We start from the raw sequence: 16,245 nt of genomic DNA, 5'->3' as shown, positions 1-16,245 counted from the left end.
ACAGAGGAATGATGGCAAGTGCTGTCTCGTATATCTTCAGTTACAGACAATTCAGACTGACTATTTCATGGTATTTGGGTTCTGAATACAAAGCTCAAACATAAGGTTAACGGTTTGCTGTGACTATATCCGTTTGATAGCGTTTTGGGAGAGAAGCTAGCATCAGTCATGGATTATATTCAGGCCCAATGGTGTTTAGACCAAGAGCTCAGCCTAGCCCCAGCCTATACTTGTGCTGCAAGAATAAAGTAATTGCCACATGCACATGGATATGAACTGTAGGAGAGAGGATCTCCCTGTGTTGTGATCCAGTCAGGATGATAGGATTTGTTTTGTAATGAACTTGGGTTATTAACTCATCTAATGTGTTTTCACAGAGACCAGGAATTGCCAGTTGAAGTGTTACGACAGAGAGAAGCCAAATGGCTGGACATGTTGTTAAACTGGGACATATGGATGGCAAAAAGACACAAGAAGGTAGGTTAATTTGATCATAAAAATATTAATGCAATAAACCAAACACTTCAAGCATTTATCTCTATATATAGCATATTAATCACCTCATCATTAATTAACACCCCCTCCCTGTCATCTGGGTGCAGCAAGTTAGGGTGTGCTCAGCGCGACTTTGGGTGTTTTGGGAGATATTTTTGTTCAGGCATTTAAATGTTAAGCAAGAAAAGTTTTCTGTTTGGTTCAGAAGGATAGGCAGTGGCTTGGCTGGAAAGACTTGCAGGTTCACTTGCACAAGTAAAGGTCACGAAGAGACATCTTGCTCTGTCATGTGCTCTATATACGCAGTGGTTGGACAGTTTACCAACTAATTGGGTCATCTGTATAGCTCTGCAATAGCTAAATGTAAAGGTTGTACTTAGTATATGGTAACTATAGCTCACCTGCTTGTCACTACTGCAGTACTCTGTAGTCAGTTTAATATTTCAGTATGTGGAAGATCAGTAGTTTTGCTTTAGAGAATTTCACAGCTTTAGTATTCCAGTATTGCCGAAGGCTTTCTCTTCATGTCATTGCATGCACAGTTTTGCTTGGCCTGGTCCAGCAGCTGTATGGTATATACCTAAAGGCACTTTGTGGTTTTTATCTCTTGCTGCTACTGTAATTTATGGGAGGGAAATATTATATAATGTGCAAGTTCAGGCCTGCTTCTTGTGGTTTCCACTGAACATATGAAGCATAGATAATAACAGACCGTGTGCTATATTGTGAGGCTTGCAGTCAGTAGTGGAGCCCAGTCTAGACAAAAAAATTCACAAGTCAGTAGTTCTGTATGTGACCAATACCGTCTGTAGGAAGCACAGGGTGACATCAGATGATGGGAAAAGTACATCTGACCTAACCACGTTTGGGAGTGGTGCAAAATACTTCAGTAAACTGCCTTTTGATTTCTTTGAAATCTCTGGGGAAAGATTTGGGAGGGGGGGGGGGGGGGTTTTGCAGGAAAGGGGCTGTATTATTGTATGTCGGTTCCATATGATGAACAAATTACCTGGACATCTCTCCCTCCCCTAATCTGGCTCAACTTTTCGTTGTTATGTTTCTCACGAGTTAATAGAGTGGACACTGGTTCTGGAGTAGCAGAGCTTGGTCCATTCCAGTCTTCATAGGAAAGAAGGTACTATAGGCAGTGCTGCTCTTCTCCAGAACCAGCCAGCATGCCTCTCTTTCTGGTTGGGAAAGGTGACAATGGGAAGAGAGGCCAGATTAGGGGAGAAAGCGGAGCTGTGTCTTCCTCATTAGAACTGCTGACAAAGAGGAGGGAGCTGGTGAAAGGGAGGTGGTGCTACACAACTAAACTCTTCAACGTATTGTCGGCACTACAAAGTTATCCCTATCCTGAGTGACTAAGTAAGATAGATATTTCTTTTTAGTAAAGTGTATTACTCCCGACCTGCCATCATGCTTCAGATAGCTTGTTATTACATAGTGGTTTGTGCACTGTGAATATCCTAGAAAGATCAAAGTTCCCCTATGCTCTTTTCAGCTAGGAGAAAACATACAGTCTATTTTTCTGCATTCTCTCTTCCTGTTGGCACCCTCCTTACATCCCAGCTCTCTTGTGACTGCAGAAAAGCTGCAGAAGGAAGACGCTGGGGAAGAAGGAGCATAAGTGGAGACTATGATATGATTGGTTTTGTTTTTTAGGACATAAGTGGTGTACATGGCACTATATAAGATTTATGACTGCTGCTTTTTAAGCCCTAGGCACACCATTGCGCCATCATTAGCTAATGAGGAATGGTATTGCAAAAGTATTTATAGTAATGAAAGTCTTTGTGCTGCAGATAAAGCTGAGATGTCAGAAGGGAGTTCCGCCTTCATTGCGTGGGCGCGCCTGGCAGTACCTTTCGGGGAGCAGAGTGAAGATGGATCAGAACCCCCACAAATTTGCTGTGAGTGAAGATTGTGTTTGTGTGTTTCTGAAGACTTTATTCTACCACTCATTACACTTATTTCTCTGACGTCCTAGTGGATGCTGGGAACTCCGAAAGGACCATGGGGAATAGCGGCTCCGCAGGAGACTGGGCACAACTAAAGAAAGCTTTTAGGTCACCTGGTGTGCACTGGCTCCTCCCACCATGACCCTCCTCCAAGCCTCAGTTAGATTTTGTGCCCGGCCGAGGTTGGATGCACACTAGGGGCTCTCCTGAGCTCCTAGAAAGAAAGTATATAATTAGGTTTTTTATTTTCAGTGAGACCTGCTGGCAACAGGCTCACTGCAGCGAGGGACTAAGGGGAGAAAAAGCGAACCTACCTGCTTGCAGCTAGCTTGGGATTCTTAGGCTACTGGACACCATTAGCTCCAGAGGGATCGACCGCATGGAACTGGCCTTGGTGTTCGGTCCCGGAGCCGCGCCGCCGTCCCCCTTACAGAGCCAGAAGCAAGAAGAGGTCCGGAAAATCGGCGGCAGAAGACATCAGTCTTCACCAAGGTAGCGCACAGCACTGCAGCTGTGCGCCATTGCTTCTCATACACACTTCACACTCCGGTCACTGAGGGTGCAGGGCGCTAGGGGGGGGCGCCCTGAGCAGCAATAAAAACACCTTGGCTGGCATATATATCACAATATATAGCCCCAGAGGCTATATATGTGATAAATACCCCTGCCAGAATCCATAAAAATGCGGGAGAAAAGTCCGCGAAAAAGGGGCGGAGCCATCTCTCTCAGCACACTGGCGCCATTTTCTCTTCACAGTGCAACTGGAAGACAGCTCCCCAGGCTCTCCCCTGTAGTTTTCAGGCTCAAAGGGTTAAAAAGAGAGGGGGGGCACTAAATTTAGGCGCAATATTGTATATACAAGCAGCTATTGGGAAAAATTCACTCAATATAGTGTTAATCCCTAAATTATATAGCGCTCTGGTGTGTGCTGGCATACTCTCTCTCTGTCTCCCCAAAGGGCTGTGTGGGGTCCTGTCCTCAGTCAGAGCATTCCCTGTGTGTGTGTGGTGTGTCGGTACGGCTGTGTCGACACGTTTGATGAGGAGGCTTATGTGATGGCAGAGCAGATGCCGATAAATGTGATGTCGCCCCCTGGGGGCCGACACCAGAGTGGATGGATAGGTGGAAGGTATAAACCGACAGTGTCAACTCCTTACATAAAAGGCTGGATGACGTAACAGCTATGGGACAGCCGGCTTCTCAGCCCGCGCCTGCCCAGGCGTCTCAAAGGCCATCAGGGGCTCAAAAACGCCCGCTCCCTCAGATGGCAGACACAGATGTCGACACGGAGTCTGACTCCAGTGTCGACGAGGTTGAGACATATACACAATCCACTAGGAACATCCGTTACATGATCCCGGCAAATAAAAAATGTGTTACGCATTTCTGACATTAACCCAAGTACCACTAAAAAAGGGTTTTATGTTTGGGGAGAAAAAGCAGGCAGTGTTTTGTTCCCCCATCAAATGAGTGAATGAAGTGTGAAAAAGCGTGGGTTCCCCCGATAAGAAACTGGTAATTTCTAAAAAGTTACTGATGGCGTACCCTTTCCCGCCAGAGGATAAGTTACGCTGGGAGATATCCCCTAGGGTGGATAAGGCGCTCACACGTTTGTCAAAAAAGGTGGCACTGCCGTCTTAGGATACGGCCACTTGAAGGTACCTGCTGATAAAAAGCAGGAGGCTATCCTGAAGTCTGTATTTACACACTCAGGTACTAGACTGAGACCTGCAGATAGTGCTGCTGCAGCGTGGTCTGTAACCCTGTCAAACAGGGATACTAGTTTGCGAACATAAGACGTCGTCTTATATATGAGGGATGAACAGAGGGATATTTTGCCGGCTGGCATCCTGAATTAATGCAATGTCCATTCGGTCAGGAGGTTATTAGAGACCCGACACTGGACAGGTGATGCTGACTTTAAAAGGCACATAGAGCCTTATAAGGGTGAGGAATTGTTTGGGGATGGTCTCTGGGACCTCGTATCCACAGCAACAGCTGGGAAGAAAAATTTTTACCTCAGGTTTCCTCACAGCCTCAGAAAGCACTGTATTATCAGGTACAGTCCTTTCGGCTTCAGAAATGCAAGCGTGTAAAACGAGGGAAGAGGGAAAAAGCTGCACCAGTCAGCCAGTTCCCAGAATCAAAATTCTTCCCCCGCTTCCTCTGAGTCCACCGCATGACGCGGGGGCTCCACAGGTACGGTGGGGGGCCGCCTCAAAAATTTCAGCGATCAGTGGGCTCGCTCACAGGTGGATCCCTAGATCCTTCAAGTAGTATTTCAGGGGTACAAGCTGGAATTCGAGGCGTCTCCCCCCCGCCGTTTCCTCAAATCTGCCTTGCCGACAACTCCCTCAGGCAGGGAGACTGTGCTAAAGGCAATTCACAAGCTGTATTCCCAGCAGGTGATAGTCAAGGTGCCCCTACTTCAACAAGGACGGGGTTACTATTCCACACTGTTTGTGGTACCGAAACCGGACGGTTCGGTGAGACCCATTTTATATTTGAAATCCTTGAACACATACATAAAAAAATTCAAGTTCAAGATGGAATCGCTCTGGGCGATTATTGCAAGCCTGGAAGAGGGGGATTACATGGTATCCCTGGACATCAAGGAGGCTTACCTACATGTCCCCATTTACCATCCTCACCAGGAGTACCTCAGATTTGTGGTACAGGATTGCCATTACCAATTCCAAACACTGCCGTTTGGAGAAAGGAAGTTTTAATTATCCCGTACTTGGACGATCTCCTTATAAAGGCGAGGTCCAAGGAGCAGTTGTTGGTCGGAGTAGCACTATCTCGGGAAGTGCTACAACAGCACGGATGGATTCTATACATTCCAAAGTCACAGCTGGTTCCTACCACACGCCTACTGTTCCTGGGGATGGTTCTGGACACAGAACAGAAAAAAAAAAAAAAAGTGTTTCTCCCGCAGGAGAAAGCCAAGGAGCTGTCATCTCTAGTCAGAGACCTCCTGAAACCAAAACAGGTATCGGTGCATCACTGCACACGAGTCCTGGGAAAAATGGTAGCTTCTTACGAAGCAAAATTCCATTCGGCAGGTTCCATGCAAGAACCTTTCAGTGGGACCTCTTGGACAAGTGGTCGGGATCGCATCTTCAGATGCATCGGCTGATAACCCTGTCTCCAAGGACCAGGGTATCTCTACTGTGGTGGCTGCAGAGTGCTCATCTTCAAGAGGGCCGCAGATTCGGCATACAGGACTGGGTCCTGGTAACCACGGATGCCAGCCTTAGAGGCTGGGGGGCAGTCACACAGGGAAGAAATTTCCAAGGACTTTGGTCAAGTCAGGAGTCGTCCCTACACATAAATATTCTGGAACTGAGGGCCATTTACAATGCCCTAAGTCTGGCAAGGCCTCTGCTTCAAAACCAGCCGGTACTGATCCAATCAGACAACATCACGGCAGTCGCCCATGTAAACCGACAGGGCGGCACAAGAAGCAGGATGGTGATGGCAGAAGCCACAAGGATTCTCCGATGGGCGGAAAATCACGTCTTAGCACTTAGTCAGCAGTGTTCATTCCGGGAGTGGACAACTGGGAAGCAGACTTCCTCAGCGGACGCGACCTACACCCGGGAGAGTGGGGGCTTCATCCAGAAGTCTTCCAACTGTTGGTAAACCGTTGGGAAAGGCCACAGGTGGACATGATGGCGTCCCGCCTAAACAAAAAACTAGAGAGATATTGCGCCAGGTTAAGGGACCCTCAGGCGATAGCTGTGGACGCTCTAGTGACACTGTGGGTGTACCAGTCAGTTTATGTGTTCCCTCCTCTGCCTCTCATACCAAGGGTACTGAGAATAATAAGAAAACGAGGAGTAAGAACAATACTCGTGGTTCCGGATTGGCCAAGACGAGCGTGGTACCCGGAACTTCAAGAGATGATCTCAGAGGACCCATGGCCTCTGCCGCTCAGACAGGACCTGCTGCAGCAGGGGCCCTGTCTGTTCCAAGACTTACCGCGGCTGCGTTTGACGGCATGGCGGTTGAACGCCGGATCCTGAAGGAAAAGGGCATTCCGGAGGAAGTCATTCCTACGCTGATTAAAGCCAGGAAAGATGTAACTGCAAAGCATTATCACCACATATGGCGGATGTATGTTGCTTGGTGTGAGGCCAAAAAGGCCCCAACAGAGGAATTTCAACTGGGTCGATTTCTGCATTTCCTACAAGCAGGAGTGACTATGGGCCTGAAATTAGGCTCCATTAAGGTACAGATCTCGGCTCTGTCGATTTTTCTTCCAGAAAGAACTAGCTTCACTACCTGAAGTTCAGACGTTTGTTAAGGGAGTGCTGCATATTCAGCCCCTTTTGTGCCTCCAGTGGCACCTTGGGATCTCAACGTGGTGTTGAGTTTCTTAAAATCACATTGGTTTGAGCCACTTAAAACCGTGGATCTAAAATATCTCACGTGGAAAGTGGTCATGTTATTGGCCTTGGCTTCAGCCAGGCGTGTGTCAGAATTGGCGGCTTTGTCATGTAAAAGCCCTTATCTGATTTTCCATATGGATAGGGCAGAATTGAGGACTCGTCCCCAGTTTCTCCCTAAGGTGGTATCAGCTTTTCAATTGAACCAACCTATTGTGGTGCCTGCGGCTACTAGGGACTTGGAGGATTCCAAGTTACTGGACGTAGTCAGGGCCTTGAAAATTTATGTTTCCAGGACGGCTAGAGTCAGGAAAACTGACTCGCTATTTATCCTGTATGCACCCAACAAGCTGGGTGCTCCTGCTTCTAGGCAGACTATTGCTCGCTGGATTTGTAGCACAATTCAGCTGGCGCATTCTGCGGCTGGACTGCCGCATCCTAAATCGGTAAAAGCCCATTCCACAAGGAAGGTGGGCTCATCTTGGGCGGCTGCCTGAGGGGTCTCGGCTTTACAACTTTGCCGAGCTGCTACTTGGTCAGGGGCAAACACGTTTGCAAAATTCTACAAATTTGATACCCTGGCTGAGGAGGACCTTGAGTTCTCTCATTCGGTGCTGCAGAGTCATCCGCACTCTCCCGCCCGTTTGGGAGCTTTGGTATAATCCCCATGGTCCTTTCGGAGTTCCCAGCATCCACTAGGACGTCAGAGAAAATAAGATTTTACTCACCGGTAAATCTATTTCTCGTAGTCCGTAGTGGATGCTGGGCGCCCGTCCCAAGTGCGGATTGTCTGCAATACTTGTATATAGTTATTGCCTAACTAAAGGGTTATTGTTGAGCCATCTGTTGAGAGGCTCAGTTGTTTTCATACTGTTAAACTGGGTATAGTATCACGAGTTATACGGTGTGATTGGTGTGGCTGGTAAGAGTCTTACCCGGGATTCAAAATCCTTCCTTATTATGTCAGCTCGTCCGGGCACAGTGTCCTAACTGAGGCTTGGAGGAGGGTCATGGTGGGAGGAGCCAGTGCACACCAGGTGACCTAAAAGCTTTCTTTAGTTGTGCCCAGTCTCCTGCGGAGCCGCTATTCCCCATGGTCCTTTCGGAGTTCCCAGCATCCACTACGGACTACGAGAAATAGATTTACCGGTGAGTAAAATCTTATTTTTGGTTCTTGCAGGAGCTGGACTCATTGGCAGGTGACCCCAAATGGGTGGATGTCATAGAAAGAGACCTTCACAGACAGTTTCCTTTCCATGAAATGTTTGTTGCCCGCGGGGGTCATGGGTAAGTTGTCTATGGACCTCACTGCTCATCACCAGCACCCTGTATGCTGCAGATGAATGCACTCATATATGCTTATTGATTATTTACGTATCTTTGCATGCTTATGTTAACGACCTTGCTGATGGTCTTTTGTTCATGATTACAACATTTCCTGGCCGGACAACCACATTTTGTGCAGATTATTGAACCGGCAAGCAAGGACAGTGGAGACGTTAAATCATGTAATGGTTTATGCCATAATTATTTTGGACCAAAGCTTCAAGTGCTGTATTATTAGAATGCCTTTCTGCACACTGTTTAAACATTGCATTAACTATTTCTAAACTACATACCCAGACACATACGGCATTCATCTGTCAGCAGTAGTGTTAGATAGATTTTATGGAAGAACTAGAGAAAATTAATTTATCTATCTGGGATGCATCTATCTGTAATATGATTCTTATGAGAGATATTACCTTGTCTGTGCAGGCAACAAGATCTCTTCCGGGTACTAAAAGCTTACACTCTGTATCGGCCAGATGAAGGATACTGTCAGGCCCAAGCACCTATTGCAGCCGTGCTGCTTATGCATATGCCGGCAGAGGTAAGGACTCCAGCACTTGCTAGGTATGTAGTATAAGGTTTAAATACAGTCTCACAGCTGTTGTCGTCTTCCGCAGCAAGCATTCTGGTGTTTGGTGCAGATCTGTGAGAAGTACCTTCCAGGATATTACAGCGAGAAACTGGTAAGGACAAATATAAATATATACATCCTCCATGTCGGTTTGTCTGGCACAGCTATTGGGTGGTATTCAATTAGCCAAGGTAAAACATTAGGGACGTTTTTCGCACTTTTTCCCCAATAATTTTATACAAGCTAACCAATTACATCGCCTGTAAAAATAAATATATATATATATATATATATATATATATATAATTTCTCCCGAGAACACACAGGTTCAGTGAAACCTGTGTTATTTCCGTGGCCACATCGCTGCTTTCGGGGATTTTGTTTTGCCTGCCTGAGGCAGATGAAACCTAATCCCTATAAGCCGTGTCTCGCGAGACGGTTAGCTGGGGTAATTTACCGCAGCTAATTAAATACCGCCCATTGTGTTTTATTTGCAACATTGTAGCAGATTAATTGGTACCACTCCGGGAACAGATCAAAGGTCAGTGATTTGGATGTTTAATAAGAACTGCTACCATTTACAAAAACAGGTCTAGCATAAACATGGAACTAATGTATTACATGAAATAGAACTAAACATACATTATTACACATGAAATGCTAGAGTGCACATGAGAGATATATATATATATATATATATATATATTATACACACACACACATATACAGTAGCTGTATCTTCTAATCTGTATTCTATAGCGTGACAAAATAGATAAGATCAGGAAAGCAACCAGTAAATAACTGGACAACTCCCAGGATGGTGTGAAAACAACTTGTTTCAAGGACAGGCTTCTGGCGTGGACAGCAACAGACAAGGCTGCTGAAAACTGTTCCAGTGCCTGCACTAGAGTCAGCCATAGTAACTCAGGCACCACCACCGTCACTGAATTTGTATTCACACTGGGGATGTGTCTTTTGTATAGTTTAGCACTATAGACAAAGGTATGTGCAAAAACCATAATGAGATGAAAAAGTGACTCATTGATAGAATATTAGAAGTGTAGTAGCATAGGGGGAGATGTACTAAGCAGTGCTAAAAGTGGAGAAATGAGCCAGTGGAGAAGTTGCGCATTGCAACCAATCAGCACTGATGTAACATTTATAATTTGCATACTATAAAAGTATATAGAGCAGCTGATTGGTTGCCATGGGCAACTTCTCCACTGGCTCACTTCTACACTTTAATCACTGATTAGAACATGTCCCCCTTAGTCTTCTAAACTCTCTGTCCTCCCTCTACTGGTGCGCCCAGTGCTGTTTGGCTCATATACGCATTTATTAACCGTTTCTTATATAGCGCAGCAAATTCCGTTGCACTTTACAATTGTACACAATGATAAAAAAAAAACCTGGGTAACAAGGCGGTGACGAGAGCTTCAGTGAGTGTTGTGGGGTGCAGTGCGCCTGCATGTCCCTGACCGCAGTGCTGCTGACTCGGGTGGGCAGCAGCTTCTGGATTGCTGCTTTTGGTTCTGACAGGATTGGGAGCATACATCGCAATTGCGGGACAGAAGCCACAGTTGTTAATTGGAGGAGACATAGCACTACAGAAGTACAGAGCATGCCCCTCTGGAATATGACACGTCCCAACATGGCATGACCACACCTTTACTGCAGGGTGACCATAGTCCTTATAACAGCAGTGAGGTTCGAATCAGAGATTGGACATTTATGTGACTGAGCAAATATCATCAGTAGGTGGTTTGCACGTGTCTGTACTTTTTGTTATGGAATAGATATATAAGGTCAGATTTATTAACTTTTTTGACTAATATAGTGTGATGAAGGGTGTTTTCTCCTGCTGGGTCCACAGGTTACCAATGGGGTATGATGAAGCGACAGTGGATTTGCACCAATCAGTCAAAGCTTTGCCGGCCTCCCAGCATGCAACGGGCCTGTTCATATATCCCCACCTCCTGGCTCAGGCAAATCGTTTTTTTTTGTTTGGTGCGGCAGGTTTGTTTGGTGCGGCAGAGGGCTGCTGGTTTTTAGCAGACCTAAGCTTTCTTATTTTATTTTTATAGTCTTACTAATTTTTCCTGAGTGATCTTTTTAAACAGCATCTTATACGTACCTTAGAAAGAGTCGCTCCAGCAACTCTCCGCGGGTCACGACAACGCTTACCCATGAGTACAGTGCTATTTCGGCGGGCGTCTGTGTCGGATATACTAGCAGGTCCAGCAGACGTTACCAGGCTGTGGCTGGAGCATGGGGAGAAGGTAAGGCATTGGTTCCGCTTAGTAAGGGAATACGGACACAGCCGTACTGTTTTGGGAGGAGACTACCAAAACAGTCGCTGACGCGGCTGCCACCCCGGGTGCACCAGCGCTAGGCCTTAGGGATCAGAGGCTCCAGGATAGTATGAGGCTGCGATCCCTAGGGTTAAAGTCAGCAGTGGGGAGTCAGACGCTCTCCTGGTCGCCCCTCCCCCAGGTTCATGACCAGTTTCCTCCGAGTCTCCTGCCATGAACTGTTTCCCGCTTCCGTCTCAGATGCTGTACACAAAGGGGACCCAGTCGCAGCATTGGCGGCTATGTGACTGGTGCATCTGTGTTCACTTAGCGTCTGTGTTCACTATAGGTTCATGGAGCGGTAGTGTACACTAGTAGCGTCTGGATCCACTCAGCATTCGCTAACGTATTGATCGGTCCTGGAAGCAAGGTGAGTCTCCCTTTATCCCACTCTACTGAGTACGGGTAATACAGCACTAAGTCTCTATCTACCCTTTTGAGTATAAGTGCCTATTGCATATGAGTCTGTATACATTTACTGTTTCTTTCGCAATGCGTCTGAATACGTTAGATCTGTTTAAACTTGATGCAGTAATATGTTCTCCTACATACTTAAAATGTAGTTATAGTTGATGATGTGCTCATATTGCTTATTATACTAATGTATAATATGTGACTGACTGCTAGTGTGATTGCTGACTTTACTATACTTCTGTCAGTTTTGTTTATTCCGATCCTCAATGCTGGTGCATGGGTAGGGTCGAATTGTATGTCACTTTAAGAAGCTTAAAGTGATTACAGTCCCAAATTGTGTAGTACACTGTGGTAAGTGTTGATTATTTATCATGTCTAAGCGGCAAAGGTGAGGAAGGTACACCCACAGCAACACGAACACTCATACCATGTTTGTCTTGCAAAGCTGTGTAATCCTCTCAGGATCTGGTTCAGGATGGTTTGTGTGCAAATTGTTTTAGCTTTCACAAGGGGTTATTGAAAAGTACAAGGCAGATTCAGGTGCAGATGGATCCACCTTGGGCTATGTTTGCACAGACTTTATCCAGTATAGCTGAACGGATAATTCCTCCCAACTCCTGTACCAGGGATAGGTTACACTATTAACCCTTACATGCAGCTCCCCACCTATGGTGTATCACTTCCACAGCAGCCTCTCAAAAGAAACAAGCTGATAAGACAGCGGTAAGTAAATCTTCACCCTCACAGGCTACACATGATTCAGATGAGGATTCATCGGAAGTTGAAACCTCAATAAATTCTACTTCGGCATATGAAGAGGAAGGTCTCAGCTCAGTGGATATAGCTGAGTTAATTAAAGCAATGAAAGCCATTCTACCCTTAGAGGATTCAGCAGAGCCTGTGTTAAAAACCAAGGTACCTGTGTTTAAACGTCCCAAAACAGTTAAGACTGAGTTTCCAGGGTCAGATCAGCCGACGGAAATCATGGAAGAGGCTTGGGCTACGCCCAATAAGAAGTTTAGAATTCCTAAGAAATGGAATTCCAATTAAACTCTTCCAGCTGGGGATTGTTTAAAAAAGGAGGTGGCTCCTAAAGTAGATACGCATGTAATTTGATTAGTGCGAAAATCTTCATTACCTTTGCCTTCAACATCATTAAATGATGTCACGGATAGGAGAGTGGATGGTTTTCTAAAAACCATTTTTTTCCTGTCTGGGGCAGTCATAAGGCCAGCCATGGCTTCAGCTTGGGTGGCAAAGGCAGTGGCTGCCTGGGCTGATGCATTGGAAGGGGATTTTTCAATAATTTCTAGAGCGAAAAAATCCCATATAGCACATATAAAACAGGCTGCAATGTACTTGGAAGAAGCAGCATTGGATATGGGTACTATTGCCTCCAGGGCATCAGCTTCAACAATAGCTGCTTGCAGAGCAGTTTGGCTACGTACGTGGAAAGCTGATTCAGAATCTAAGAAGGTTTTGGAATCTTTGCCCTTTTCTGGAGATATTCTTTTTGGTAAAGAATTGACAGATATTCTGGAGTCAGAAGCAGACTCCAAGAAGGTCAAGTTTCCTTCCACATACAATTTCAAACCTAAAGCTCCGGCTTTTCTGCCCTTTCGGTCTCAAGGAAAAGCTAAAGGAAAAAGTGATGGCAAGCAGCCCCAATACAACAAATCTTGGCCCTCATTCCGAGTTGATCGCTCGCAAGGCGAATTTAGCAGAGTTGCTCACGCTAAGCCGTCGCCTACTGGGAGTGAATCTTAGCTTCTTAAAATTGCGAACGATGTATTCGCAATATTGCGATTACAAACTACTTAGCAGTTTCAGAGTAGCTCCAGACTTGGCATCTGCGATCAGTTCAGTGCTTGTCGTTCCTGGTTTGACGTCATAAACACACCCAGCGTTCGCCCAGACACTCCTCCGTTTCTCCGGCCACTCCTGCGTTTTTTCCGGAAACGGTAGCGTTTTTATCCACACGCCCCTGAAACGCTGTGTTTCCGCCCAGTAACACCCATTTCCTGTCAATCACACTACGATCGCCGGAGCGAAGAAAAAGCCGTGAGTAAAAATACTATCTTCATTGTAAAATTACTTGGCGCAGTCGCAGTGCGAATATTGCGCATGCGTACTAAGCGGAATTTCACTGCGATGCGATGAAAAATACAGAGCGAACGACTCGGAATGAGGGCCCTTGTAACACTAAAAAGCATTGGGCTACCAAAGGAACGGTTGGGAAAACAGATAAGCCATCAGCCTGATGGTGCGGGCCTCCACCTGGGGGATCCCAGGGTGGGGGGCCGACTTCTTCAGTTTGCACAGATCTGGCAGCACTCTACAACAGATGCCTGGGCGCAGGAAGCGGTATCTCTAGGTTATGCTTTTGCCTTCAAGTAGCAACCCTCCTCGAAGGTTTTTTTGTGCCAGTCGCTCTCAGGTAGAGACGAAGGCCAGGGCTTTGTTAGAGACAGTTCAGAAATTGCTTCAGTCAGGAGTAGTCTTTCCAGTTCCTCCTGCACATTGAGGACAGGGTTTTTACTCCAACCTGTTTTTAGTTCAGAAGCCAAATGGGTAATTTCGGCCCATTAAGTGCTGAAAAATACATTTGGGTACTTCGGTTTCACATGGAGACGTTACATTCCATTATTTTGGCAATGGAGCCAGGGGATTATATGGTATCCCTGGACATACAGGATGCTTACCTAATTGTTCCTATAGCACTGTCCCATCAGTGCTATCTCAGGTTCGCTATCCTCAACCGCATTTTCAGTTACAGGCCCTACCTTTTGGCTTAGCCACAGCCCCCAGAGTACTTACCAAGATTATGGTGGTAATGGCAGTTTATCTCCGCCAGCAGGGGATAAGAATATTTCCATACCTCGACGATCTTTTAATCCTGGCACAGACGCAGGAATTGCTTTTATGTCATCTGCAACACACAATAACGTGCCTGCAGATCCCTGGGTGGCTCATAAATTGGGCAAAATCATCTCTGGTTCTGTCACAGCGGATTACTCATTTGGGGGCTGTACTGGATTCAAGTCTTCAGAGAGTAATTTTACCTCTGAACAAGATATCCAAGGTTCAGGACTTGTTACACAGTCAAAAGATATCCATTCACGCAGCAATGGGTGTGATGGGTTTGATGGTGTCAGCATTCGAGGCCTCTGCAGCGTCTGATTCTTGCCAAATGGAATGGGTTGCATCAGACGATAAAAACACATAGACTATGGTTCTTACGATAGAAGTAAGAAGGTCATTAGCCTGGTGGCTACAGACATCCCATCTGGACAAGGGCAGACCCTTTTGTATATCAGATTGGGAAATTCTGACGACAGATGCCAGTCTCCAGGGCTGGGGAGCAGTGTCAGGAAGGTTGTGTTTTCAGGGGCAATAGACCAAGGAAGAAAGTTGCCTGCCAATAAATATATTGGAACTTCAGGCCATATACATGGCACTGATTCAGGCAAAGGACATTCTTTGGGGAAAACCAGACCAGATTCGCTCGGACAATGCAACGGCAGTAGCGTACCTCAACCATCAGGGAAGAACTCGCAGCCGAAAAGCGATGGAGGTAAGTCACATACTAAAGTGGGCAGAACTTCATCATCCAGCCTTGTCCGCAGTGTTCGTTCCGGGAGTCCTAAATTGGGAAGCGGACTTTCTCAGTCGATATGCCATTCAGGCAAGCGAATGGACTCTACACCCGGAGGTCTTCCAGGCTCTAGTAGACTAGTGGGGATTGCCAGAGAGAGATCTCATGGCGTCCCGTCTGAACAACAAAGTGCTCGTATACGGGTCAAGAACAAAGGATCCCAGAGCGATCTTTGCGGATGCCCTGTCGGTGAAATGGGACTTTCATCTGGCTTATGTGTTTCCTCCAATCACCCTATTACCCATGGTGGTGAGAAAGATAAAGCAAGGAAAAGGTGCCGTGATACTAATAGCTCCGGCTTGGCCCAGAAGGCATTGGTACACAGATCTGCAGAGGATGTCTATTGGATGTTCCACTTCTACTCCCTCAACGTCCAGATCTACTGATGCAGGGTCCTTATTATCACAGACATCTGGATCGACTGTCTTTGACGGCGTTGCTGTTGAAACCTCTATCCTTAAGTCAAGAGGATTCTCGCAACAGGTAATTCAAACTATGCTCAGAGCAAGGAAACCTTCCTCAGGTCGCATTTATCACCGAATATAGCAAACCTATATTCATTGGTGCAGTGAACGGAAAATGGACCCTAAGTCTTTCAGAGTTTCCAGGTTTGATAAAGGTTTGAAGGTGGCTTCCTTGAGAGTGCAAGTGTTGGCATTGACTGTATGGTTCCAAAAGAAATTTGCCAATTTACAGGATGTGCATACTTTTTTCCAGGGAATGCTGCGCATTCAACCTCCTTTTGTTCCTCCTACAGTGCCTTGGGACTTAAGTCTAGTCCTGAAAGCCCTTCAAGTTGCCCCGTTTGAACCACTTAACAAAGTGGATCTTAAATGGTTGACAGCTAAAGTTCTCTTTCTACTGGCTATGGCGTCAGATTTAGGGGCATTATCATGTCATTCCCCATTTCTGATTTTTTTTTTTTTATTCAGATAAAGCAGTCCTCAGAACTAGATCTGGGTATCTTCCGAAGGTGGTGTCTAAATTCCATCTTAATGAAGAAATTGTAGTCCCGGCTTTCCAGGTACCGGGCCTTTCTGCGGGAGATGCATCGCTGGACGTGGTCCGTGCATTA

At 46.1% G+C, this 16,245-nt stretch overlaps 1 protein-coding gene across 1 annotated transcript in view; it reads left to right on the top strand.

Annotated features, from left to right (window-relative positions):
• TBC1D10A (TBC1 domain family member 10A) overlaps nt 1-16,245 on the top strand; it is a 167,570-nt gene that overhangs the window by 113,182 nt on the left and 38,143 nt on the right. The window contains exons 2-6 of the mRNA XM_063913380.1: nt 378-477; nt 2,301-2,408; nt 8,028-8,134; nt 8,606-8,720; nt 8,797-8,862. Coding sequence (XP_063769450.1) covers nt 378-477; nt 2,301-2,408; nt 8,028-8,134; nt 8,606-8,720; nt 8,797-8,862 — 496 coding nt within the window. The remainder of the gene's footprint in view (nt 1-377; nt 478-2,300; nt 2,409-8,027; nt 8,135-8,605; nt 8,721-8,796; nt 8,863-16,245) is intronic.

Source organism: Pseudophryne corroboree, chromosome 1 (genome assembly GCF_028390025.1).
Source record: "Pseudophryne corroboree isolate aPseCor3 chromosome 1, aPseCor3.hap2, whole genome shotgun sequence".
NCBI lineage: Eukaryota > Metazoa > Chordata > Amphibia > Anura > Myobatrachidae > Pseudophryne > Pseudophryne corroboree.
Note: the sequence above shows the minus strand (reverse complement) of the source record. Positions and strands in the feature narration are given on the sequence as shown.